General features: G+C 42.8%; 1 protein-coding gene across 12 annotated transcripts in view; it reads left to right on the top strand.

The window, feature by feature from the left end:
• The window catches only part of LOC115204130 (glutamate receptor ionotropic, NMDA 1), a 28,926-nt gene extending 7,905 nt beyond the window's left edge, over window positions 1–21,021 (top strand). The window contains exons 4-23 of one of the 12 annotated variants that reach the window (XM_029769458.1): window positions 1,179–1,241; window positions 1,943–2,040; window positions 2,297–2,418; window positions 3,769–3,943; window positions 4,052–4,196; window positions 4,431–4,517; window positions 5,680–5,830; window positions 6,335–6,462; window positions 7,072–7,236; window positions 7,378–7,496; window positions 7,874–7,986; window positions 8,249–8,397; window positions 8,664–8,821; window positions 9,334–9,495; window positions 9,754–9,863; window positions 10,224–10,369; window positions 10,671–10,727; window positions 15,747–15,773; window positions 16,612–16,725; window positions 20,042–21,021. In XM_029769458.1, coding sequence (XP_029625318.1) covers window positions 1,179–1,241; window positions 1,943–2,040; window positions 2,297–2,418; window positions 3,769–3,943; window positions 4,052–4,196; window positions 4,431–4,517; window positions 5,680–5,830; window positions 6,335–6,462; window positions 7,072–7,236; window positions 7,378–7,496; window positions 7,874–7,986; window positions 8,249–8,397; window positions 8,664–8,821; window positions 9,334–9,495; window positions 9,754–9,863; window positions 10,224–10,369; window positions 10,671–10,727; window positions 15,747–15,773; window positions 16,612–16,725; window positions 20,042–20,110 — 2,358 coding nt within the window. In that variant the 3' untranslated portion in view covers window positions 20,111–21,021. The remainder of the gene's footprint in view (window positions 1–1,178; window positions 1,242–1,942; window positions 2,041–2,296; window positions 2,419–3,768; window positions 3,944–4,051; window positions 4,197–4,430; window positions 4,518–5,679; window positions 5,831–6,334; window positions 6,463–7,071; window positions 7,237–7,377; window positions 7,497–7,873; window positions 7,987–8,248; window positions 8,398–8,663; window positions 8,822–9,333; window positions 9,496–9,753; window positions 9,864–10,223; window positions 10,370–10,670; window positions 10,728–15,746; window positions 15,774–16,611; window positions 16,726–20,041) is intronic. The other 11 variants (XM_029769460.1, XM_029769461.1, XM_029769463.1 and 8 more) reach the window with 11 other exon arrangements.
• Window positions 21,022–27,827: the final 6,806 nt, after the last annotated feature.

The raw sequence follows: 27,827 nt of genomic DNA, 5'->3' as shown, positions 1-27,827 counted from the left end.
AGTCACCGGGACAGTAGTTATATGGGGTTCTGTAACTCAGCCCATAGCGAGAATCTTCTACCTGTAGTGGATTCAGTCAGAATACTGACATGAGCGACACAACATACAATATTCATGCTTGACTGAAGTAGCAAAAATAGAGCACTCAAAGAACTCTGGGAAATCAAAGCCAGTCATCTAGACAGTTTTTTTTACCTTGGCATTGCAGTGCCACACAGAGACAGCTGCAAGATGGTGGAGGGCTAGAGAAAGAAATTGACAAAAATAGATTTGGGTTTGGGGACTCAATACATGATTTGATCCTTTATATTCTAAAGGAGGACCGTAGTCCCATTCACTCCAGTTTGATTAATAATTGTTTTGTAATGCCATGATTTATAAGTGTGACACACTACGACACAATAGCATGCAACATTTGGAAGGGGAGCAGTGTTTTACAGAGCAGCAGTGACTACAACAACTTCAGATTACATTTGAGGCATAACAGATCTGTAATCCTTTCAATGGAGTGAGCGTGAATACAATTGAGGAGAATGGGATTTACTTTGGATTTGCTTGTCAGGCAATATAATGAACGAATGCGGCAGAGTCACTGTAGCATTTGGGAAGTGGAGGACGCAGATCCTGAGTGCTTTGCCTGCGGTCTGAGCTGAAAGGTCGGGCATCAGGGGAGGCAGGTCTGTCAAGCAGAAGATGCTGTGTATCACTGCAAAATGGCTCCCTGACTAAGGCAAAGCAGGAGACTGCCTTGCGGCTCCTTTCATAATATACAGGATCTGAGTGGAATTCAAAATGGAGAGAGCCTGAGGGCCATTAGTTTGCAGAATTAGACTGTTTACCTGTTGGGATTGCTTTGCACTGACACACAGACATTTTAGCCCTCTCAATCTCATTGTTGTACAGAGAGTATGACTGTTTCTGGACCCTGGCTGGACAATGGTTTGAGGGTCTTGAGTAGTATTTGAAAGATTGTGAATGAGGTCATATGACGTAGCATTAAATGGGATTGCTAGTGGTCAGTGGCTGTCTTTGATTTACTTTGCAAGCCCCAGTGTTAGGAATCCCAATTTGAAGCAGAAAAGTGAAGATTTGTTGGAATGCTTTACTGCGATCCATTTTCAACAGTTTTTAATATTCTTCTGTGTCTGCATATTTTCTCTGTGCACATTACTCATCAGAATAAAAAAAGGAACTATGAAAACCTCGACCAACTGTCCTATGACAACAAGCGAGGACCAAAGGTATATTTGCATGGTCAATGCACGCCGCCCACCAACTTTTCAAACGTAGCAACTAGAAACCAGCCCAAGCAGTCACCAGCCGACCCAGAAATGCCTCTATCTTGGTAGCACGTGTTTCTTTTTACTTTGAGACATTATCCCTATAATTTCACTGAACAATGATTTTGTTATGGAAAGACTATAAACATTAACAAATGAACAGCGCTCCGCTTCAACCATTTTAATTTTTTCATTCAAATAAAGGAATGCATGTTCTCAGAAGAAAAAAAAAAGATTGCAAGTCTATTCCTTTGTGGAGATCCGCTAGTGTGGAACAAACACTTTCCCAGATTACTACCCCCTCCTGTTTTGTAGCACCTCCCTAGTTTTCAATAGTTTTTTGTTGGGGGGAAAAGGTTCCACCTCACTCCCCTTTACCTGTTTTTAGTTACTGGTTGCATTGACCTTCTTCTCCCCCCTACTTAACATGCACGTCCTTCTTTGGAGCCTTGATAACCCTCAGTTTGCATGCGAAAAATGCAAACGTTTTTCCCCTCCAATTTTTTTTTAGTTGAGCCAATTTCCCTGGATCGCTTTCCTTTTTTTCCTCTCTCCCTTTTTCAACAAAATCTGCCAAATCGAGCACAACAGGTAAAGAGTCAGCATGGTTTCTGAGGTGGGGGTAAGTAGTTGGCTTGACTTATTTTGTGCCCCAATCACAGGCAGAGAAAGTCCTCCAGTTCAGCCAGGAGACTAACTTAACTGCGCTGCTTCTGGAGGCCAAAGAGCTGGAGGCCCGCGTCATCATCCTCTCCGCCAGGTGAGACCCTCCTACAGCACCTCCTATTTGTCCCATCAGGCCCCTCCCATCAAAAAGCCCCTCCCATAAGTACATTTTCACTATTCCTATTTAGACCACAACATGATTTACAATGACTTACATTTTACACTTCAAAGTGGTATAGTTTACACCTCTATTGCTAAATGCTGGCATGTCACACAGTAGTGATTTAATGCAATTATTTAAATGAAAGATAAGTAACCATGTCTGTGTCACTGAACATCTCTGTTTTCAGTGAAGAGGACGCTGCTGCAGTTTACAAGGCTGCCCGTTTCCTCAACATGACGGGCTCGGGTTACGTGTGGCTGGTGGGAGAGCGGGAGATGTCGGGTAAAGCCCTGAGCGAGGCGCCAGATGGTACGTACCGTACGCTGCTACCCAACAGCCAGTTGGAAAACACTTCAGAATGCTGGCCTTTTTCTGGGGTCACCTTTCATCTCACCTCTACGATTAGGGCGAAAACCCATAGATGAATGCTTCGTTATTAACGATGTATTATGTATGATTATTTGTTGCGTGTTAAGCATTTAAACGTTTAAGCATTTTTTATGTTTAAAGGTTTTAAATGAGTCACAGAAATGTACACAATAATCTCTTAAACAAATGTTAACACAGTGTTAAGTCCTGTATCTCCGAACCTATTTATTTATAGTCAGAACTATTGATAGATTAAGTAGTACATGTATGTTTCCTAAAAATATATGTTGGGTTATCCAAAGTTTCGCTTGCTGCCTTTATAGTGCCATTCTGATATATTAATAGCTTGGTTCTCATGAGTTTATAAAGGGTGTTTTGCAACCCCCACATTGAAGTGTAACTGAAATAGAATGGTAAGCTACAATTGTCCTTTCTTATGTCCCGGAGTCTGCACAAGTCTCACATAACATGTCACTTTGTGGTCACAAACATAAGCGTAAAACCCTAGGCACTCCAACACCCCCGATCCCCATTGTCTTACGTTAGGTGGCGTCACTCCTACGTGACGCTCGTCCCTCAGTGCAGACGATTAGTAGCGCTATCTAACGTAAGGCAATGCCCCGATCCCTGCAGATAATTCTTGTCAGTCATGTCCATGTCTCAGCATCTGTTGCTGTCTTAAACTCACCTCTGTGGCTTCTTTCAGGAGTCTGCAAGACTACTGGACCAGTTGCAATAAGAAAACTTAGCTGAAGTTGGATTGTTAATGTAATTTGTATATTAATTCTCTAATCTAGTTGATGTATGTTTGTTTGGTCCCACACATACACTATAGCTTTCTGCTTGTGGTATTTTCCAACCTAACCCCTATAAAGTGGGTGATAGAATTGAATCAATCCAACTTCAAGGGACTCTTTTTCCCCCCATGCTGGGCAAAGTTCACTAACAACCTCAAAATATTGATCTAGCTATTACTCTCTGATCATGTTGCCTCTTCTTCTTGGAAAGGAATAAAAATAACATCCGAAATCGATTTCCATCAAGATGAAGTTCATGCTTCAAAGACTTCTAGTGCTTGTTTATTCCAGTGCTGGATGATCCAAATTCATTTCACAAATAGAGCAAGAGGATGGTGCTGGATCAAAAACTTGCGATTGGACCTTTCCTCATGATGGCTGAACAAGAGGTTCCTATAAGTTTTTAGTGTGTGTATTGCAAAAGGATCCTGATGGTTGGGAGTCTAGCAGGTCACTGATTTACTTTGTTCTGCTGTTGGTGTGATGTGAACAGGTCTCATTGGCCTCCAGCTCATCAACGGCAAGAACGAGTCGGCCCACATCAATGACGCAGTGGCCGTGGTGGCCCAGTCCATCCAGGAGCTCTTTGAGAAGGAGAACATTACGGAGCCGCCCAGAGGCTGCGTGGGAAACACCAACATCTGGAAGACTGGGCCCCTCTTCAAAAGGTACATTTGTATAATTTAGGAAGACACCAACATCCAAACACTTTCTCACTCTGCCTATTCCCCTAAACTCTCACACTCAGATCTACTTCAATTTCTCCTCTCGCTCAGGGTTCTGATGTCATCAAAGTACCCAGAGGGCCTCACTGGACGAGTGGAATTCAATGACGATGGCGACAGGAAGTACGCTCACTACAGCATTCTCAACTACCAGAAGAGTCGACTCATTCAAGTTGGGATTTACAATGGAACACAGGTAACTTCATGGCAACAGTGATTATTTCTGTTTTTACTGTGATCTTCCTGTCTATTGCTATTACACCTCTATGAAGAAGTAAGCATGGTAGTTAGAAAGCAGGTTTTATTAGCTAGATGCTGAGCTGTTGCTAAAGCAGCTGACTCTTCAGTATTGGACTCCCCTGTGCTTGGCGCTCATCAGCTCCACACACTATGTCAGCACTCCTCTAATCATGGTGTCATGACCATGTAGGTGGTGATGAATAATCAGAGGAAGATCATCTGGCCGGGAGGAGAGACAGAGAAACCGCGGGGCTTTCAGATGTCCACGAGACTAAAGGTATCGCATTTTACCCTCTTCAAACAATGATATTCCGTGTATATATATATATATATATATATATATATATATATATATATATATATATATACTGAGCAAAAGTATTAATGTAACATGTAAAGTCTTGGTCCCATTTTTCATGAGATGAAATAAAAGACCCCAGAAACTTTCCATATGCACAAAAAGCTTATTTTTCAAAAATGTGCATGAATTTGTTTACATCCTTGTTAGTGAGCGTTTCTCCTTTGCCAAGATAATCCATCCACCTGACAGGTGTGGCATATCAAGAAGCTGATTAAACAGCATGATCATTACACATGTGCACCTTGTGCTGGGGACAATACAAAGCCACTCTAAAATGTGCAGTTTTGTCACACAACACAATGCCACAGATGTCTCAAGTTTTGAGGGAGTGTGTAATTGGCACGCTGACTGCAGGAATGACCCCCAGAGCTGTTGCCAAAGAATGTAATGTTCATTTCTCTACCATAAGCCGCCTCCAAAGTCATTTTAGAGAATTTGGCAGTACGTCCAACCGGCCTCACAACCGAAGACCAACTGAAGACCAATTATGCCAGCCCAGGACTTCCACATTCTTCACCTGCGGGATCATCTGAGACCAGCCACCCGGACAGCTGATCAAACAGGAGTATTTCTGTCTGTAGTAAAGCCATTTTGTAGGAAAAAACTCATTCTGATTGGCTGGGCCTGGCTCCCAAGTGGGTGTGCCTATGCCATCCCAGGCCCACCCATGGTTGCACCCCTTCCCAGTCACGTGAAATCTATTGATTAGGGCCTAATGAATTTATTTCAATTGACTGATTTCCTTATATGAGCTGTAACTCATAAAATCGTTGAAATTGTAGCATGGTGCATTTTATATTTTTGTTCAGTGTATATAAGTAAAACAACGCTTTATATCTTACAGAATCTTCAATGGAATGGGCCTGTAAAGGATTCTACTATTCTTTCTCTATACTTCTCTCTCATTTTCTCTCTCCATTTCTACCATGCGTGTGTGTGTGTGTGTGTGTGTGTGTGTTTTATGTGTTCCTTGTGGAGGGGTTATTGTCCGGAGGGCTGGTGATGTAGAGCTCCCTCAGGGTCAGTGTGAGCTTATGCCCACTGTGTGATAAACAGCGTTCTCTCCCGTCTGTTATAGATAGTGACCATACACCAGGAGCCCTTTGTGTATGTGAAGCCCACTGAGCAGGATGGAACCTGCAAGGAGGAAAAAACCTTAAATGGAGTGGCAGATATTAAAAAGGTGATCTGCACTGGACCAAATGAGACCATCCCAGGTAACACAACAGGGACGTTTATGATATCACTGTGCTTTTACTACGCCCGCTAAGTACCAACTGGAGATGCATACATATATATACAGTAGGTATCTATATATGTATGCATATTGCTGATTGTGCCTTTGTGTGATTGTTGGCATGTGTGTGTGTGTGTGTGTGTGTGTGTGTGTGTGTGTGTGTGTGTGTGTGTACAGTGTGTACAGTGTGTACAGCGTGTACAGTGTGTACAGTGTGTATGTACAGTGAGTGTGCATTGTGAATACTGTATGCTAGAGTGTTTGCTTAAATGTTTGCAAACAGTGTGGGCATGTGCCAGCCTGTTTTAAGCAAACAGTGTAAGTGTGTGAAGTCTGGTTGCAGTGAACATATGTGCAGTATGTTACTGTATTATTAAGTGAATGGGTGATTTTGGTTGAATAGTGTGTGGGCAAGTGATGTCTGGTGTTATAAAAAAGTTTAAAAAATGTTGATTGATTGATTGTAACTTGCAACCCTCTGCTGGTTTTTTTACAGGACGTCCAATTGTACCTCAATGTTGTTATGGATTCTGTATTGACCTACTTATCAAGTTGGCTGGAACCATGAACTTTACCTATGAAGTACACCTGGTGGCTGATGGGAAATTTGGAACACAGGAGCGGGTCAGTTCCTATAAAAACTCAGACTTCTCTCTAGATAGAAAACATTACTGGCCAAAAATTATTTGACCAACAATTGTCTATTTGCATATATTTATATTACATTCTATTATGTAAGTTATGAAGCAAATTATATATAATCTTATCTCTGAGATGTGCTCTTTGCAGTTGTAACATTTTGAAAATTATGTTACTGCACTCACAAAAACTGTTTTCACTATCACTAACTAAATCACTAACTAAAATAAGTCCTTTAGCCGAGAGAGCCATGGAATCCTAGGGTCCCACCACATTGGGGACTTTAGTTCCATGTTGGAGGGACAAGGTGGTGGTTAGACCCACGCTGATCTGTCAGGATTTACTGAACAAGCAAGATGGGCTGAATGGAGCTTCTCTGGAGAGCCAAGCTCAGTTACCACATCTCTGAGCCAGAGAATACCATTCAGACCATACTGCTCATTTTCATTTGGGTTAAAGGCACCCTAGGTTTTTGCCTTTAGCTACTCACCAGAGTCAAGACAGGGCTTACTTGTTTCTGATATAGGACACTTCATTCTGAAATTCATTGTCAGGTTGGGTTGGTTATTAACCCTTTATATCCATCTACCACAGGTGAACAACAGCAACAAGAAAGAGTGGAATGGCATGATGGGAGAGCTCCTGGGGGGTCTGGCAGATATGATCGTTGCCCCGCTGACAATAAACAACGAACGAGCCCAGTACATCGAATTCTCCAAACCTTTTAAGTACCAAGGCCTAACCATCCTCGTTAAAAAGGTATGTCCCCGAATTCCTCCCAAAATCTATGAGACAAACTGAAAGTTCATACAGACTATACCTGATTTAGTCCTCATTGCAGATGGGATGGTTGTAGACTGTAAGTGGTCTGTGAATGACTGTCGGTGCTGTGTGTTACAGGAAATCCCTCGCAGTACACTGGACTCGTTCATGCAGCCGTTTCAGAGCACACTGTGGCTGCTGGTGGGTCTTTCGGTGCATGTGGTGGCGGTGATGCTTTACCTACTAGACCGGTTCAGGTACAAGGGGATCCATGTGTCCGTCTGTCTATGTGTGTGTAAATGTGTGTGTGTGTGTGTGTGTGTGTGTGGGTGCATGCATACGTGTGGGCGCATTCTTGCACACGTGTTTTTGTGTGTGTGTGTGACATACTCTACTTCTGCTTATGCTCCAGACCTCTCCAGATGCTTCACAGTGGATGAGGGGACAGAGGTGAAGACTGGCTCCAATCATTCCACTGCTCTGCTCATCTGGCCTTCTCTTTCTGTTTTCTTTCTGTGATCTAGCTCGCTCTTACGTAGCCACTTACACAGACCTCCTCCCTGTCTGGTGTTGCCAGGGTTTTGTCCTCTGTCTTCTCGTGTATGTCTCACTTCACATCCTGCTCTCTCTCTAGCCCGTTTGGGAGGTTTAAAGTAAACAGTGAAGAAGAAGAAGAAGACGCCCTCACCTTGTCGTCAGCCATGTGGTTCTCCTGGGGAGTGTTGCTTAACTCCGGTATTGGAGAAGGTAGGAGAATACTATCACTAAATAACCGCTAAAGATCAGTACAGTTGTTAGTATACAAGCTAGTTAGTGTACTATTTCTGCAAATACTACCGGTATACTGATCAGTTTGTGATACTGATATTAACTGTAGAAATATTAGTGTTACATGTCGATAAATAATGTCATATTTGGGAGATGCTACATATACATCAATATATTGAGTCACATTTGATGTCCCATAGAGTGAACATTTTGTAACGTTTTATGGCCTTTTCTTATCCAGGCGCGCCGCGCAGCTTCTCAGCGAGAATCTTGGGCATGGTGTGGGCCGGCTTTGCCATGATCATAGTGGCATCGTATACTGCCAACCTGGCTGCCTTCCTGGTGCTGGACCGGCCTGAGGAGCGCATCACCGGCATCAACGACCCGAGGGTGGGCATCAAGAAGTAGTCCTGCTTTAAATACGTACAGAGAATCTTTTAGTACACGTCCACCTCGATAACTTGTGGATAGTAGGTTACGTACTACCAAAAATGTACATGTTTAGCGAGGTGCGAAAATTATTGGGGGTGAAAATGCTGTAAAGTAAGTGGTTGTGTAGTATCAAAGGTTTTCATTTTTACAGAGTTCCAGAATTGGTCAACTGTATGTGAATGCTGAATGTAATGTTCCCTCCAACCCTTCCTATCCTTCAACAGCTGAGGAACCCATCAGACAAGTTCATCTATGCCACAGTGAAGCAGAGCTCTGTGGACATCTACTTCCGGCGGCAGGTGGAGCTTAGCACCATGTACCGCCACATGGAGAAGCACAACTACGAGAGTGCCGCTGAGGCTATCCAGGCCGTGCGCGACAAGTGAGTCCCGGCCGGGCCGGCCTGGCCTGGGCGTGTCGGCCGGAGCTGGTCAGATAGTCAGGTTAGGGAGAGAGAGAGAGAGAGGGTCAGTCAGTCAGACCTGGGGGTTCTGGACCTCTGGAACAGTGAGACCCAGCAGGTCTTACTGCAGCGCTCCCTCTGGTCCAGGCCCATCATCCAGCCAAGACAGATCCAGGCTCAGACTTAGAACAGGGCGGCATGAACTGTGTCAGTAGCACTGACACCAGTCTATAGTTGAGCTAACGTTGAGTTGAGGAGCACCCTTTTTCAGGTTTTATCCAAGACGAGCTTCTTTGAGGTGGGGAATCCAATGGGGGACGCGCCGTCGTCCGTCCGGCATTGGATTTCATTTTTCAAGCGGCGGTAGACATGGCTGGTAACGCTGACTCACACTTTGTGTGGCCAAAGGGGAGCCGTAAATGTGTGTTGTGACAATCACTGTACTGTTGCACCGTAACCCCCTCCTCCCCCCTGCCTCCCTCCGCCAACAGCAAGCTGCATGCTTTCATCTGGGACTCTGCGGTGCTGGAGTTTGAAGCCTCGCAGAAGTGCGACCTGGTGACCACGGGAGAGCTGTTTTTCCGTTCGGGCTTTGGCATAGGCATGCGCAAGGACAGCCCCTGGAAACAGAATGTGTCCCTGGCCATTCTCAGGTCTGTCCCAGCCCAAGCAGCATTGTGTGTATGTTGTTATGTTTATGTTCCTATTTTAACCATCCGACACAACGCTGTGTCAGCTCTCTTCTCTCTCTGTATCTCCTCATTCCTGCCCTTTGTCTGTCTGTTAGTCTGTCAGTCAGTCTGTGTTTGTTTGTGTCGTCTAATGACATTCTGGGATTTCTCTTCTGGAGTGTATGGCTTGGCTTTATGTTAACTGTCTTACCTCTCTGCCCACTCCCCCCACCCCTGCAGTTCCCATGAGAATGGCTTCATGGAAGATCTAGATAAAACCTGGGTGAGATACCAGGAGTGTGACTCGCGGAGCAATGCCCCAGCCACACTCACCTTTGAGAACATGGCAGGTAGGGTTCCTCTTTTGGGTTTTGAGAAACCTAAAAGTGATTGGACAAAAACTACAGTGGTAAGGTACTGTAGCCTTTTTTTTGTCCAATACTTTTTTTTGTTTTGTTACATGAAGTGTGTACTGTTAAAGTAAGTTGTTGTGGGTTACTGTAGTTCTAGTTGTTATAGCTGTGATCCTAATATCAACTTGCAAGGTTTGCAGCGGACGGCGTGTAGTGGAAGCAGGTCGACGAAAGGACAGCAACTGTTGACCTATTAGACTAGATTCACACAGACACAGTCATGGTCAGTGGGTTGCGGCTGAGTGTCAGACGGCGACTCACCACCCATCCCTGTGTCTGTCTGTCTCTGTCTGACAGGAGTGTTCATGCTGGTGGCTGGAGGCATAGCAGCAGGGATCTTCCTCATCTTTATTGAGATCGCCTACAAGCGACACAAAGACGCCCGAAGGAAGCAGATGCAGCTGGCCTTTGCGGCCGTCAACGTCTGGAGGAAGAACCTGCAGGTATGGCATCTCTTTCCCCCCGTAAGCACTGGCACCCAGGGGGGGAAGGGCAGAGATGGGCTGAGACACGCCCAGCATAGCCCTTCCTGCAGGTTCCTCCAATACAGGTGTACGACCAATCTTTTTTTTTCGTCACTATTAGCATCCTGTCTGACCTTGTTGCCAACTGGTGACAGTCACTCACGGATTGCTGTGTCACAATCAGTGATGAAGGTGTTCCCAAGGCATTACCATGAGCCACCGTGGGTCCATCCTCCAGTCCCTTAGACCAATGGACCTATGTCTCCTCTCTGTGCTGCAGGACAGTAAGGAGGCCTCTGGAAGCCAAGCTGTGGGCGCATCGATGACCCCATCGTTAGTATGTAACATAGACAAGAAACATTTCCACCCCACGTCACCCTTCACTTTTCGAATAAGAGTTAAGCTAAAATAAAAGTAGCTCTAACATGAGAACATTTGAAACTAAAATATGCATTCCACGTTCATGGCATGAGCCAGTTAAGCCTTATGCTTACTTTAGCACATATGCAACGCAGGAACACAATTAGCTACGCAAAATGGCCCTTCTGCGTACTTGCATTGTAAAAATATGCAAAAGTGTGCAGCCCAAAATGTATAATGCATTGCAACTACGCAGAACGGCCATTTTGCGTAGCTAATTGCGTTGTTACATTGCGTACCTGCATAGGGTATAAATTTGACTTTGTATGCTGCTGCTATAACGCTTTTAGGCTTTGTAAGGTCAGATGATGAGGACATGCAGGGAAATAAGGTAATCGATGAAAGTAATTTAAATAAGGAGAATCTCACATAGATTCATAGATAAACCTCATGCTTTTTAATAGCTGTAACAGTGTGTTGTTACACTGTCATTTCTGACCCCGACTCACCTATGCTTGACGTCTATACTTGTCCAGTATTTACATCACTCCATCCCCCAGTATCCCCACCCCCAACAGTGTTTATGGACCCTAAACATGAGTCCTCTCAGAGAAAGCTCGCGTGTCAGTGACTTATTTCAGAACGGTGGTCACCTAAAGATAATCAGGCAAAAACCATTCCAACTACAGCTGAGTTATGTGCTCGCGCCTCAGTCCGTCTAGTCACTGAAGAACATGATTTGCCCTTAACTCCAATATCTTCCGCTGTGAAGCGTTGGTGGCCCCCCCAACTCCCTCATTCGCCTTTCCTTCGCATCATCCCGCCCCACCCCTACCTACCCTACCTCCCACCCTGCGCTGACCTACCATCCTCAGCAGGAGGAGCGTGGTGTGGGGGTACATGGGAGGGAGGTGACGGGGGCACACGAGCTGAGACGGGCAGTGGACACTGTGAGCCTGTGATGTGGCTCTGGCAGCCAGCCTGCCCCCATGCTGGCTCTTTGTTAAGCACTCACAAAAGGTCAGTGGTGCACCGGTTGTATTGACAGCAGGGCTGGAGGAAGGTACGGTAAGATCACAGTCTCCAGTGCGTGTCAGCAAATCAATGTCCTTCCGAGACTGTCTGTCATCTACCTTACTACCAGATGTAACTGTTGTCCATGTCTTCATGTCTGTGTACATGTATAGGCACATACGGTAGACAAATTCATGCAGGCGCCCGCTGAGAAAGGAAAAGGTCTGTGTAATATCTGTGTTGAAGACAAGGTTATATTGACACAGTTTATGAATAATTTCAGCACTACTGAACAAAGATGGCTTCATCCATGCAAATCGTACACAGCATTATTCTCAATAGGGCCTAGAGCTAATATGGGGTTCACATGCTTTAAACAAATGACAGTTTTCTGCTCTTGTTCCTTAACTGGGGCATCATGCTTGGAGTAGCAGAAGCGAGCAAATCATTGAATCTAATACAGTATGAAATGAACATTATTCAAATTATTACCATGTCTCTCGATGCCATCAATGCGATTACTCACAGAGGAAGTATAATTCATACAGTATTTTACACTATTCAGTATACACTATTATCATAACAACAGGGTTCGGTGACAGTTTATGTGAACTTTTCCTTTCTCTGTGGGTATTTCCAGCTAGGTGTCCAGCATAATTTTTACTGCTTGTGTGTTTGTATGTTTATATTTTTGTTTGTTTTTATACTTCTGTGCATAATGCAACATGTTTGTACATTTACGCCTTCCAACACAGGTACCTCCAGAGGATGTGCAATTCTGAATAACCTGTTTGAGTCCTTCTTATCGTTCACTATGTTGCTGCTCTGAACTGCTTATGCCTTCCTTAGTATCTTCTCCAGTAACTAACCAACCCATCCCAGCTTGGGCTAAATTCCATTTGGAATTTCAATTCACTTCCTGAATTGATTCAACTGAATTATAATTTACCCCTACTCTCACCACCTTTGTTTGCTTGTATCTACTGAAAAGCACTGTGAACTGAATCTGTCCCCCTCCCTAGTTTAAGAGAAGCTACAGTATCTAGCCGTTAGTTTTCTCTGTTGTAGCAGGTCTTATTCAGAAGTGCACTGCCTAAAAGTGGAGGAGATATTAGGAGTGAGATCAACAAAATGTCAACGAGAACTAATGCACTCTAGTGGCTGTTGTTTCCTATTGGTGGAGACAGGAAGCCGCTGCACATGCGTCCAGTGGGATGCTTCCTCCATTGGACCAGCATGCTTTGCATGACCGGGACTTTGCAAACACAGCACTTCACAAGCGGTCGGTGTCGATTGATGTCACGTGAGACCTGGATATTCTACGCTGAAAAGTACAACAAGAAAAAAACAATTTTGACGAGAAACAGAAAAATACAAAAGAATTTTAAAAAACAATGCTTTGAGTTGCTTGGGCAACGAGCATTCTTTTTTCAATCTAAATGTCTCTATGCCTCATCTTTACCTCATTGATGGAGTTTTAACATGAGGTGACTGACCATTGACTAACATCTAGATGTCATCTTCCAACAGGAAATCCATTTTATTTACTTTTTTCTCACTGGTGACTTGTCCATCACTCCTCAGCCAATCAGCTCCACCCATCTTCCACACCACCCAATAGAACATCACCTCTTAATGCTGTGGCATTAAGAGAATGGGGATGGTTTGGGTGGTGATGGGTGGCTCAAACAGAGGCCCAGTCATGTGATCTGATGACAGGGGATGTTCTGTGGGTCCAGTGCTGGCCTGAGTTGACTGTCATGCTTTATGTTTTGTGTCTCCTTCTCTACCCCTTCCCTTACCGGCCCTGCCAAGCTCTTCCCATCCGTCCGTACCCCTTTCTGCATGTTCTCAGATGAAATTCACACCACACTGCCCCCCAAGTGCCTTCTCAACTCCTAACTCACCTTACTCTCTCAATCTCTTACCCATCCACTCCTAGGGCCTCCCCATTCCCTATGACTAATTCACCTTACTCTACATCTCTTAACATGTATCTAGGCCTAGGACCTCCCTAACTCCTACTCTCTACATCTCTTACCATGTATCTAGGCCTAGGACCTCCCTAACTCCTACATCGCTTAACATGTATCTAGGCCTAGGACCTCCCTAACTCCTACTCTCTACATCTCTTACCATGTATCTAGGCCTAGGACCTCCCTAACTCCTACTCTCCACATCTCTTACCATTTATCTAGGCCTAGGACCTCCCTAACTCCTATATCTCTTAACATGTATCTAGGCCTAGGACCTCCCTAACTCCTACTCTCTACATCTCTTACCATTTATCTAGGTCTAGGACCTCCCTAACTCCTACATCTCTTACCATTTATCTAGGCCTAGGACCTCCCTAACTCCTACATCTCTTACCATTTATCTAGGCCTAGGACCTCCCTAACCCCTACTCTCCACATCTCTTACCATTTATCTAGGCCTAGGACCTCCCTAACTCCTACTCTCCACATCTCTTACCATTTATCTAGGCCTAGGACCTCCCTAACTCCTATATCTATTTACATGTATCTAGCCCTAGGACCTCCCTAACTCCTACTCTCTACATCTCTTACCATTTATCTAGGTCTAGGACCTCCCTAACTCCTACATCTCTTACCATGTATCTAGGTCTAGGACCTCCCTAACTCCTACTCTCTAGATCTCTTAACATGTATCTAGGCCTAGGACCTCCCTAACTCCTACTCTCTACATCTCTTACCATTTATCTAGGCCTAGGACCTCCCTAACTCCTACTCTCTACATCTCTTACCATTTATCTAGGCCTAGGACCTCCCTAACTCCTACTCTCCACATCTCTTACCATTTATCTAGGCCTAGGACCTCCCTAACTCCTATATCTCTTAACATGTATCTAGGCCTAGGACCTCCCTAACTCCTACTCTCTACATCTCTTACCATTTATCTAGGTCTAGGACCTCCCTAACTCCTACATCTCTTACCATTTATCTAGGCCTAGGACCTCCCTAACTCCTAGTCTCTACATCTCTTACCATTTATCTAGGCCTAGGACCTCCCTAACTCCTACTCTCCACATCTCTTACCATTTATCTAGGCCTAGGACCTCCCTAACTCCTATATCTCTTAACATGTATCTAGACCTAGGACCTCCCTAACTCCTACTCTCTACATCTCTTACCATTTATCTAGGTCTAGGACCTCCCTAACTCCTAGTCTCTACATCTCTTACCATTTATCTAGGCCTAGGACCTCCCTAACTCCTACATCTCTCACCATTTATCTAGGCCTAAGACCTCCCTAACTCCTACTCTCTACATCTCTTACCATTTATCTAGGCCTAGGACCTCCCTAACTCCTACTCTCTACATCTCTTACCATTTATCTAGGCCTAGGACCTCCCTAACTCCTACTCTCTACATCTCTTACCATTTATCTAGGCCTAAGACCTCCCTAACTCCTACTCTCTACATATCTTACCATTTCACTTAGCTCACCATCCCTATCCAGACCTCACAACAACTTGGCCAAAACCTCTCATGCCGCCTACCACCAAAACCTTCCCACACCCCCTACCTAATAAGCTCGCCAAAATCTCTCAGATTTCTCAATTCCACCCACAATCCCTGCTCTAACTCCAGTTAGTAGTATACTGTATATAGTACATATATTATTCCATATACTACCACCCCAACACCATCTATTTCACTCCCTAGGGAATTTCCATTATACCCAGCCACAGGTATAATGACTCAAGGAGCTTCAATTATATACTATTACCTGTTGTTGTTTATCTTATGTTGGTATGCATTTTAGTGGCTCCCCTGCCTTATAGAGCACCTTTTTATGACTGCTTGGCTTGCGATGTGGTTGTTTCCTTTGCTAGCTTTTCTACTGGCTCGTTTGGTTCCCTTGGCTTTGCTTCTGGATCTTAAAGTAATAACTATCTAATAGCAAGAAGATGGATGTTTATTTATTTTTCTTTTCTCCCCCACCTCCTCCCCCCATGCAGCCCTCTTCCTCTCTAGAGACTCAGGATGTAAGAATACCTTAATATGAGATTTTGCACATGAACACTGCCACGTACCTATAGAGGACTGAGAGTAGCTGTGGGGCACTTTGATGGCATGAGGGAGGGAAGAAACACAGTTGATGTGTGAACATGTAAGGATATGGTTAAACATGTTGTAAGGATATGGTTAAACATCTAAGGATATGGTTAAACATGGGTTTGGGAAGATGTCTGAACCTCCAATGAATACAGTTGATTCTGTTGACTGTGACATTTCATAGTCATAGTATACTGGCTATTTAGCTGTTCCTCAGTCCTGGCTAATGTTTATTTTCTCTCTGAAAGGTTGTGTGTCTTGGGGTGAAGGGGGTGGAGGTAGGGTGGAAGTGATTATTTGGTGTATGGGTGTGTGTGTGGGTAGCGGTGAGTGTGTGAGTAGGATGTGGTAGATGATTAAAGCAGCATATCACAGGTGTCACCTACACATGCTCCTCAAACCATTCCAATGCATTTCTAGGGGCATGGGGGTGTTTGGATGTGTCAATGCTTGGCTAGGAATTTTCCATCATGTCCAGTCCCACTATGATGAAATGGCTGCCAATGTAAAAACATTCTTATGGGAATGGCCAGACTACAGTCCCAGACAGTCCCACCACTAGAAGAGGTGCAAAACTCCTGCTGCCTCCAATATCCAATGGAGACAACTTTGTGTCCGGAAACTCACTCTCATACCACTTCAGACAGTGAAATGGAAGAGGGAGGGAGGGTGTGGAGAGAGGGTGAGTGGGTGAATGGGTGAGACTGAGACCAAGGTATCACTCCACCCCAAGAATATGAATAATTGTTCTACATATATTTATTTTAGGATAGGAAAAGTGGTAGAGCAGAGCCCCCCGACCCCAAAACGAAAGCCTCTTTTAGGTCCATCAGTACCTCCCTGGCCTCCAGCATCAAGAGACGTAGGTCATCCAAAGACACGGTAAGGAGATGAAGAAGGGAACAACATCTTCCCTTACTCTTCCTACTCTTCTCTCTCTTTTTCTCTACCTCTGTCTCCTCTTCTCTCTCAATCTCTCCCTCTTTTTCCTCTGTCTTTTCTACCGCCATTCCCATCTCTTAATTGTGAGAGAGACCCATTTTTCTCACCCATCCTACATGGCTCAGCAGCCATGGCCACGTGTCTGTCAGTCCACCATCGATCAGCCATCCAACCAAATGCCATTTGTAAGCCGATTCCCCCTACAGGATGCTAGGCAGCAGTGCAGAGCAGGGCAGGGACTGGAGCTGGTGTGCTGGCTGTGAGGAGAGCAAATGCAGGGCCAGACTGGGCTGGCTTCATGGGATTAGTGGGTGTAGTACTGGAAGAGAGGGCAATGCAGCAGTCTGTCTTGCTTGTTTGGGCTGCTCTTCCTCCCTGCCAATGATCTGGATGTGGTTTTGACCAATTTGTCTCTTGGTGACTTTGTAGTGTGTGTATGTGTGTGTATTTGTGTTAGTTTCCTGTTTCTTTAATTGCCTGATCCTGTTCAATCGATCTTTTATACACTTAAATCCTGCACTTCCGTTTTGTTTGTTTGTTGGTTTTGATTTCAAAGCATGTGCCAACGTTATGCCATTTGCCAAAGTCAGTCAACCGTTCTGAAAACAAACTAACATTTTTTTTCACCAACAGACCATCTATTTCAGGATTTTCTTCATGGAGTTATATTATTAGATCTACTGTCTACTTTTGATTTGTCATGTTTACTTTGTGATGTTTGCAATCATATTGTCTGACAAAAGGATTTTCTGTGTCAATTTTGCATGCCTTTTAGGGTCTATTTCTAGGTTGTTAACGCAGGTGGTTCTATTGTGTCTTCCTCTGTTTGGCACCTTTCTCGGCTTGAGATTCTTTGAAACATCACGCTTCTATTGTGTCCGCAGCTTAGACCCACTATTAAAAGAACTCGGGCCTTATTCACCTCTCTTTCTATTGGAGCCTTGCTGCAGCACAATAAGAGTGTGACGCTCTCTCATTTCCTCCACAGTCAAGTTGGAAGGGCCTGCTCTTTGCTGGTGGGGAGGCTCCTCCACAGTGGTCTGACAATCCAGTGAACCGCAGCGTTCTCTGTCCTGCTGTTCACCCTAACATAGCTGGCTGATGAGCAAAATCTGAGTTAACCAGCTATGCTCAATCCGGATTTAGCTGAGAGTTTCACAGTAGATATCAAAGCTTTTTGGTTTTCCTTAATTATGTATTGGCCAAATCGAACATGGAAAAAAAGGTCTCTGTTGGTCTGTCTTTCTGTTTGATTTTCTCTTTTTTTTCTTGATCTTAAATCTATTCTGACATTTAGAGTGATGTTATTCTTTTGATCCAAATCAAAACTACAAATCTGCCATCCGCCACCTACTATCACCTGGAGGTGTTTCTATAGAATTGGTCAACTATTGGAGTGGAGAAGATGGAATGACTGGTGCTGTTGTGGGAGGTTTGGGAGTTATCATGCTCTTACACAAATCTATGGCGAAAAAGAGAAACCACACAAGTTACAACTAGACTTTAACCAAATATGTACCATCCTCAATCTTTGACCATTATTTTGATTTTATATAAGTGTTCTTCTTTTATATTAATGGTTATCAATGGACTTTTGAGTGTCAGTGTCCCTCACCCACATGCCACACTGCTCCTCTCTCCCTCTACAAGCATGTGAATTACTGTTATTGTTGTCAGTAGTAGTACTAGCAGTAATACTAGTAGTTGAGGTAGATGTAGTAGTATCAGTAAGATATATTATTTTAGTACTAGTAATTGTAGAAGTCATTGTGGTAGTGGCCATACTGTAAGTATTGATGTATTGAAGGGTCTCTCTTTTGCTGGTCCACCTTCGGCTAGTAGGGGGTGCTCTAAGTGACACCACTAACAGCAGGCCCCTGAAGTAGGCCCACGTAGACGTCTAAACAGAGGTTGAAGCCCTGTGATGATGCAACGTTTAGATCTAAGTGTTAGGTCTTTTGTAATTATTAGTCAAACATCTGTGTTTTTTTATATCTGTAATACCCTATGATGATGTTTACCCTTGACTTAGCATGGTAGTTGCATCATAACTTATAAAACGCAATATGGGTCAATGCTTGAAGAAAAACATCAACACAGCTTAAAATGAGACAATCATCAACATCTAAAATAATCTTCTGAATTTGCGGATTTGCGAAATTGACACCCAAAACAGATTTCATCAGGAATTAAAAAATGTATTTTTGTGAAGATAGAATGGATGGAGGTACACGGTGGATTATGATTGGCTTGTACTGAAGTGACCCTGTTCATCAAGCCATTTTCTTTAAGTCTTTTCACAGTGTGAAAAGGTGATGTTAATCAGGTTTTTCCAACTTTTACATTGTAAATCGGAATCAATGGCAAAGTAAGTTGGATTTCGATTTGACATGTTGGAATCAACGCTGATGAAAACAGTATGTCTTGTAGACAGCATGATTCAGCACAGTGGTATGGTATGGAATTATAGGAAGGTAATAAACTTCACAAAAACACTCCATATATTTTGCAAGATCAGTTCATGGCCATATTTGCAATGTATAAGGAACAATCCACAGTAATTGCAGTGGTTAGTGATATTGCGTCAATTGCTAAAGGAACCATCCTTACCATTGTCAAGTTTGTTCCCTGACATTAAGCCCAAGGCAGATTACACAATCAATGACACTAAATTACGCAATCCCAAAGTCACAGTTGCCATAGTAACTGAGCACCTGCATGGAGCTGGGTATGTTGCTACCCAGCACTGTAAATACCCATTAAAATCAACAACTCTGCTCCTCTGGAGGAGTACAGTGAAATATGGCCTGGAAGTAAGAGTCCAACTGCACAGCACTTTGAACCAGCCGAGAGGCTTAATCATAATTCATATTATTCTCTCAGCTTAGCTGCGGAAAATAAAACAACCTCTGCATACAAATGAGTGGTCTTATTTTTGGGCTGATTCAACTGTGTTCTATGCTCTGGGCCTTACCTCCCCACCACTGTAGTAATATGATAACCCTCCTCAGACAGAGCAACCAACACATGTATTCCCATGGTTGTATTGTACTAATCTGAGAAACCCACAATGGAACCAAAATGTTTCCACCTTTCTTAACTACACTGCCTTTGGGGGGTTATAAAACACCTCTGCTTCGACGATTTCGACTGAAATGGAGCAGAGATGTTCTCTTCAATATCAGAGTTCTGTTTAGGGCTTTTGTAGGGGACTGACCGTGGCTCAGTTTTTCTCATGTTCTCTCCATCTCTGCAGCAGTACCCACCCACCGACATCACGGGCCAGCTCAACCTGTCCGACCCGTCTGTCAGCACGGTGGTGTGAGAGGGACAGAAGGAGAGAGAAACATTCACTCCTTGGAGAGAGAGAAAGCGAGAGGGTGGGTGGTCAAAGCGAGGCTTCCCCCAGCTCGCTGCATTGTTGGATCCATCACTGCTGAAGCTTTTTGTCCCATTGGCTTTACAGTGGAGCCATGGAGATAACCCTAGATTGGAGAAAGGACTGATCTGATCATGGCACTTGTTACAGCTGGATCTAACCTGGCATTAGTCAGCTCTAGGTTTCTGAGCTTACTTACACATACTGCGTTTTTTCTGTTTTCTCTAGTCACGCTCAATTTATGCTTAAAACAGTCCTATCTTTGTCTAATTTTACTTACTGCAGTGCAGACCTTGTGATGTTGGATACAACTACCATTTAATATATATCTACATTATCAATGTTGCTGTTTAAAAAGTCCTGTTTAGTTATATGACTTAATTTGAAAAACAAGTTGACTGAAGTACTGTACATATCATTTAACTTACAAGGAGTGACTAACCCACATTATTATTTCACAGTATTTAACAGTATAAAAGGTACACTGCTGGATATCAACGTTTAAGAAATACCTGTCTTTTAACTCCACATATTTAAATCAAATGTTAGATATGTCTTTGATAAGTTGGGCATGTTTTAATAGTGAGAACACAAACTTCTGTGCCATATAATACTTTAAAGCAACAATACTAGAGATGGAAGCATGCATGTATTGTAAATGCATACCCACTGGGCACAGACATCAGTTCAACGTCTAGTTTGAATTTACATTTTGTTGAGTTTTCAACTAACGTAAATTTAACGTAAAATCTACAAAACATTTCACCATGTCATTGGATATAGATAAATATTTGGGTGAAAAAAAGACAGTGCCCTTACGTTGATTACTTTTTACAAATCCAATCAGTTTTCCACATTGATTCAACGTCATCGCATAGATTTTTGGCATTGAAATGACATGGAAATAACGTTGATCCAACCAGTTTTTGCCCAATGGGTAGATGCAAATGAGTATTTATTTAATTAATTATTGTCCCCATGGTGTTAATACTGATACTGCTATTCTAATCACGCACAGTTTTCTGAGATACAAAAATTGTGATCTTTGTTTAGATTTTATTCTCTGCCCCTAAATAATTAATTTAATAATTGTCCAGCCAGTATTATCCTTTAGCACCCCTTGAAAATGTTCTGCCTGTGACGTAATGTTCACATTTACCTGTATTTGGTCCAATGAGGTCCTTACACCTTTGATATTGAGAAAGTGGCAATACTATATTCTTATTTGAAGGGGATTTTCAGTCACTAATCTAGTCGAAACTATAGGAAATATGTTATTTGTTATCACTCTCTGAAAGTACACTATCAATGTTTCTTAACCTTTCTGGGGTATGTGGGACGCTAGCGTCCCACCTGCGGGACACACTATTCAACAGCCAGTGAAATAGCAGGGCGGCAAATTCAAAGCAACAAAAATCTCATAATTCAAATTTCTCAAACATATTGTATCCCATTTTAAAGATACACTTCTCGTTAATTCAACCACATTGTCTGATTTCAAAAAGGCTTTACGGCGAAAGCATAACATTAGATTATGTTAGGACAGCACCTAAACAAGAAAAACCACACAGCCATTTTCCAAGCAAGGAGAGGCGTCACAAAAACCAGAAATACAGCTAAAATGAATCACTAACCTTTGATGATCTTCATCAGATGGCACTCATAGGACTTCATGTTACACAATACATGTATGTTTTGCTCGATAAAGTTCAAATTTATATCCAAAAACCCCATTTTACATTGGCATGTAATATTCAGAAATGTTTTGCCTCCCAAAACTTCCGGTGATTGAGCACATCAATTTACAGAAATACTCATCATAAACGTTGATAAAATATTCAACAGTTATTGAAAGAATTATAGATACACTCCTCCTTAATGCAACCGCTGTGTCAGATTTCAAAAAAACTTTACAGCGATAGCACACTTTGCAATAATCTGAGTACAGCGTTCAGACACGAAACCAAACCCGCATTTTGTGGAGTCAACAAAACTCAGAAATAATATTATAAATATTCACTTACCTTTGATGATCTTCATCGGAATGCACTCCCAGGAATCCCAGTTCCCCAATAAATGTTCATTTGTTTCGATAAAGTCCATATATATGTCCAAATACCTCCTTTTTGTTCGCGCGTTTAGTCCACTACTCCAAATGCAGGAAGCGCGCTCAAAATGTCACGATGAAAAGTCAAAAAAAGTTCTATTTACGTTCGTAGAAACATGTCAAACGATGTATAGCATCAATCTTTAGGATGTTTTTAACATAAATCTTCAGTAATATTTCAAACGGACAATTCAAATGTCTTCAGAAAAGAAAAGGAACACAGCTGACTCTCACGTGGGTGCGCGCCACTGAGCTCATGTCATTCTCTCAGTCCTCTGACTCCAGGACCTCTTATTCTCTCCCCAGTAACAGTAGAAGCATGAAACAACGTTCTAAAGACTGTTGACGTCTAGTGGAAGCCTTAGGAAGTGCAAAATGAACCCTAAGTCACTGTATACTGTATAGGCAATCACTTGAAAAACTACAAACCTCAGATTTCCACACTTCCTGGTTGGATTTTTCTCAGGTTTTTGCCTGCCATATGAGTTCTGTTATACTCACAGACATCATTCAAACAGTTTTAGAATCTTCAGATGGTTTCTATCAAAATTTACTAATAATATGCATATCCTACTTTCTGAGCCTGAGTAGCAGGCAGTTTACTACGGGCACGCCTTTCATCCGGACGTCAAAATACTGCCCCCACCCTAGAGAAGTTAATCCTGGTCATTGGGACCCAAATGGGTGCACATTTTTGTTTTTGCCCTAGCACTACACACCTGATTCTACTAATCAAAGGTTTGATAATTAGTTGATTAGTAGAATCAGGTATGTAATGCAAGGGCAAAATCTAAAATGCGCACCCATTGGTGGTATTCCCCTGCTCAGATGTTGCTGACACATGCGAGATCTTACACAGCCTGGATAGGTATTTTACATATTAGCTTACCACATCATATGTAATAGCAATCTGGTACCAGACTCCACAGTCGATGACATGGCACGCAACCATTGGTTGATGCATGCAATGTCTGGGAAGGGGAACATGACCTTTGTTATTGGCCATATGTTTGGGAACACCCTCTCCCTTGCTTTCATTAGTCTTTCTCATCTCCAGTTTCAAGGGGTTGCATCAAAGGGCCAGGTTTTTCACCCAACCAGCACTTGGTATTTCATGCAAAAACCTCCTACCTGTGCACAACAGTTTATCTTCCATTTGCACTTTGATATGTCTTACATGGAAAGAACCCAAGTGAATTGATAATTCAGCTTAACTTGCAGTCTTTGTGCTGTGAGGTTGTGTAAATATCTTGGTTAGATGCGAAAACGGGCCGTTTCCCAGGCTCTGGAGTTGAGAAACAACTGTGGTATGTTGAAAGAAAGACTATTGTACAGTTCTGGCATGGCACTGCAGAGCACTTTAAAGGGATACTTCGGGATTTTGGTAATGAGGCCCTTTATATACTTCACCAGAGTTATCTACTTTGCCAACTCATGGATACCATTTTTATGTCTCTAGTATGAAGCAAGTTAGAGGTAGTTTCGCGAGTCAATGCTAACTAGCGTTAGCGCTGTGACTGGAAGTCTATGGGTATCTTCTAGCGTGCTAGCAGATACCCATAGACTTCCAGTTATTGCACTAACACTAGTTAGCAATTGCGCTACCGGTAGTTAGCAACTTCCTTCAAACTGCACGCAGAGACATACACATTTTATCCACGAATTCATCTGACTGGGGAAGTAGATAAAGGGCCTCATTGCCAAAATTCCGAAGTATCCCTTTAACCTGAGGGCTTCCCCATAGTGTTCCCATCAACAAGGCTGATTGAGATATTATTATGCATTCAGCAGGCAAGTACATAAACATGTATATGAATAGTAGTAGAAAAAGGCTCACAACAGAGATTATGGTCTAATTGTTATAATATCAGTATCTCATACAAACACACATTTTTTTATTTGTTTGGTGGCCAAGTTTTTTATGAAACATGTGGATTGTAGTACTTTGCTGGAGAAAAAAACACATATTTGTCTATTTAAAGCACTAAAACAGCATTTAGTTTCTGAATGTGAAATTTAATCATTTAAAAAGTTACTTCTGGTCATGTTCTCATTCTGGCCTATGCATGCTTATGTGTGTTTAGCAGTATTGTTTTTTGGTTCTTGAATGCCTATTGATTATTGACCATGCAGATTTTGTTTCGTTTTCTGAAACGCATACTATGAATGCAATGTAAATAGAATATTGCACTTGTCGTAATACTGCTGAAGAGAATGTCATTTTCACACACACAATCACCCTCAAAGACACACACACACACACACACACACACACACACACACACACACACACACACACACACACACACACACACACACACACACACACGCACTGTACACATTTTTAAGTTTTATCTCCTCAATTATAAAAGATGATATAGAAAATGATTTTCAATAAAATAATATTGTTTGTATAGATGCACTTCTAAATAAAATGTACCTATTGCCAAATGTAATTAGAGATGCTTTCATTTATGCACATATACAGCATAGCCTAGACACATTGCAATCTAGCTTGGGACACAACATCTGAAGTCTGTATTGGTTGGACTGCCTGAGTTGTGCATAATTCTGGCGGGTGGCGATGGAAAATAAACCTACCACAATATAGCCGGCAACAAGGCATATGTACCAGTAAATGCCAAAATAAAGGAAACACCAACATGAAGTGTCTTAATAGGGCGTTGGGCCACCACGAGCCAGAACAGCTTCAATGAACCTTGGCATAGATTCTACAAGTGTTTGGACCTCTATTGGAGGGATGTGACACCATTCGTCCATGTGAAATTCCATCATTTGGTGTTTTGTTTATGCTGGTGGCACTGCTCCAGAATCTCCCATAAGCGTTCAATTGGGTTGAGATCTGGTGACTGAGAAGGCCATGGCATATGGTTTACATTGTTTTCATGCTCATCAAACCATTCAGTGACTGCTTGTACCCTGTCAATGGGGGCATTGTCATCCCACGGGGGCACAGCCATGGTAGCCAAAATAATGGACTCCCCAGCATTTTTATACATGACACTAAGCATCACGGGATGTGTATTGCTTAATTAACTCAGGAACCACACCTGTATGGAAGCACCTGTTTTCAATATAGGCCTACTTTGTAGCCTATTCCTCATTACTGAAGTGTTTCCATTATTTTGTCAGTTACCCGTATAACCTCTAGGAACTCAATTTACCAAGACATAAAGTGAAATGTGTCCCTTGCTATCAAATAAACATCTGAATGCAACTTTTGTCTGAACTGCACCATATTCCTGCTGAGATAGACAGTGGGCTGCTATTAGACCAAGCACTTCACGCAAGACTTCCTACCACGTAATCTACCACTGTCTACACAGCAGGAATATGGTCCAAAAAAGTTGGATTCAGACGTTTATTTGATAGTGAGGGACACATTTTTTCACTTTATGTCTGGTAAGTACAATACCTAGAGATTATACATTGAGCAATCAGAGCATTAGGAACATCTCCTTGCCTTCAGAACAGCCTCAATTGGTCAGGGCATGGACTCTAGAAGGTGTCTCAATCTATGTCATGGAAAGAGCATAAAAAAGCAAAAACCTCCAGGATGGTAGCTCTCCAGGAACAGGGTTGGAAAGCCCTGCACTACATACAGTATATTATGAAGGCGCACAACATTCACTGGGGACGGAGACTGTTTCAGGCGGCTGAATTTAGGACCACCCGGACACCACAGAGCGGGCGGAAAGGCTGTGTGAAGGCAAAACTTCTGAAAGGCTGGCAGGACCAGCACGGGAGAGTTGAACAGAGGCAGCTGCAGAGCAAGCAGAGCAGCAACTGGCTACTCTTTACTTGACTGATGTAGCTGACAACTGCTGTATAACTTAACAGAAACAAAACTAAACTAGTGTTTATTCCCGGTGCTGAGCTAATATTGTAACTGACATGCAACGTTAGCTGATATTTCATCCCCTCTTAATTGAGGTGAATGAATTAGCTAGCTACTGTAGCTACCACAGTCAGCTCAGCTCTAGCCTGTAGCTATCTGTCAGATACAGTTGAAGTCGGAAGTTTACATACACTTAGGTAGGAGTCATTAAAACTAGTTTTTCAACCACTCCATAAATTTCTTGTTAACAAACTATAGTTTTGGCAAGTCGGTTAGGACATCTACTTTGTGCATGACACAAGTAATTCTTCCAACAATGGTTTACAGACAGATTATTTCACTTCTAATTCACTCTATCACAATTCCACTAGGTCAGAAGTTTACATACAATAGGTTGACTGTGCCTTTAAACAGCTTGGAAAATTCCAGAAAATTATGTCATGGCTTTAGAAGCTTCTGATAGGCTAATTGACATCATTTGAGTCAATTGGAGGTGTACCTGTGGATGTATTTCAAGGCCTACCTTCAAACTCAGTGCCTCTTTGCTTGACATCATGGGAAAATCAAAAGAATTGTAGACCTCCACAAGTCTAGTTCATCCTTGGGAGCAATTTCCAAACGCCTGAAGGTACCACGTTCATCTGTACAAACAATAGTACACAAGTATAAACACCATGGGACCATGCAGCCGCCATACCACTCAGGAAGGAGACGCATTCTGTCTCCTAGAGATTAACATACTTTGGTGCGAAAAGTTCAAATCAATCCCAGAACAACAGCAAAGGACCTTGTGAAGATGCTGGAGGAAACCGGTACAAAAGTATCTATATCCACAGTAAAACGAGTCCTATATCGACATAACCTGAAAGGCCGCTCAGCAAGGAAGAAGCCACTGCTCCAAAACCGCCATAAAAAAAGCCAGACTATGATTTGCAACTGCACATAGGGACAAAGATTGTACTTTTTGGAGAAATGTCCTCTGGTCTGATGAAACAAAAATAGAACTGTTTCGCCATAATGACCATCGTTATGTTTGGAGGAAAAAGGGGGAGGCTTGCAAGCCAAAGAACACCATCCCAACCGTGAAACAAGAGGGAGGCAGCATCATGTTGTGGGGGTGCTTTGCTGAAGAAGGGACTGGTATACTTCACAAAATAGATGGCATCATAAGGTAGGAAAATTATGTGGATATATCGAAGCAACATCTCAAGACATCAGTCAGGAAGTTAAAGCTTGGTCGCAAATGGGTCTTCCAAATGGACAATGACCCCAAGCATACTTCCAAAGTTGTGGCAAAATGCTTAAGGACAACAAAGTCAAGGTATTGGAGTGGCCATCACAAAGCCCTGACCTCAATCCTATAGAAAGTGTGTGCAGAACTGAAAAAGCGTGTGCGAGCAAGGAGGCCTACAAACCTGACTCAATTACACCAGCTCTGTCAGGAGGAATGGGCCAAAATTTACCCAATTTATTGTGGGAAGCTTGTGGAAGGCTACCTGAAATGTTTGACCCAAGTTAAACAATTTAAAGGCAATGCTACCAAATACTAATTGAGTGCATGTAAACTTCTGACCCACTGGGAATGTGATGAAAGAAATAAAAGCTGAGATACATCATTCTCTCTACTATTATTCTGACATTTCACATTCTTAAAATAAAGTTGTGATCTTTACTGACCTAAGACAGGGAATCTTTAC

The sequence above is a fragment of the Salmo trutta genome, chromosome 12 (genome assembly GCF_901001165.1).
Source record: "Salmo trutta chromosome 12, fSalTru1.1, whole genome shotgun sequence".
Classification (NCBI taxonomy): domain Eukaryota; kingdom Metazoa; phylum Chordata; class Actinopteri; order Salmoniformes; family Salmonidae; genus Salmo; species Salmo trutta.
The sequence above is the reverse complement of the archived record's forward strand: the minus strand, read 5'-3'. Positions and strand labels throughout refer to the sequence as shown.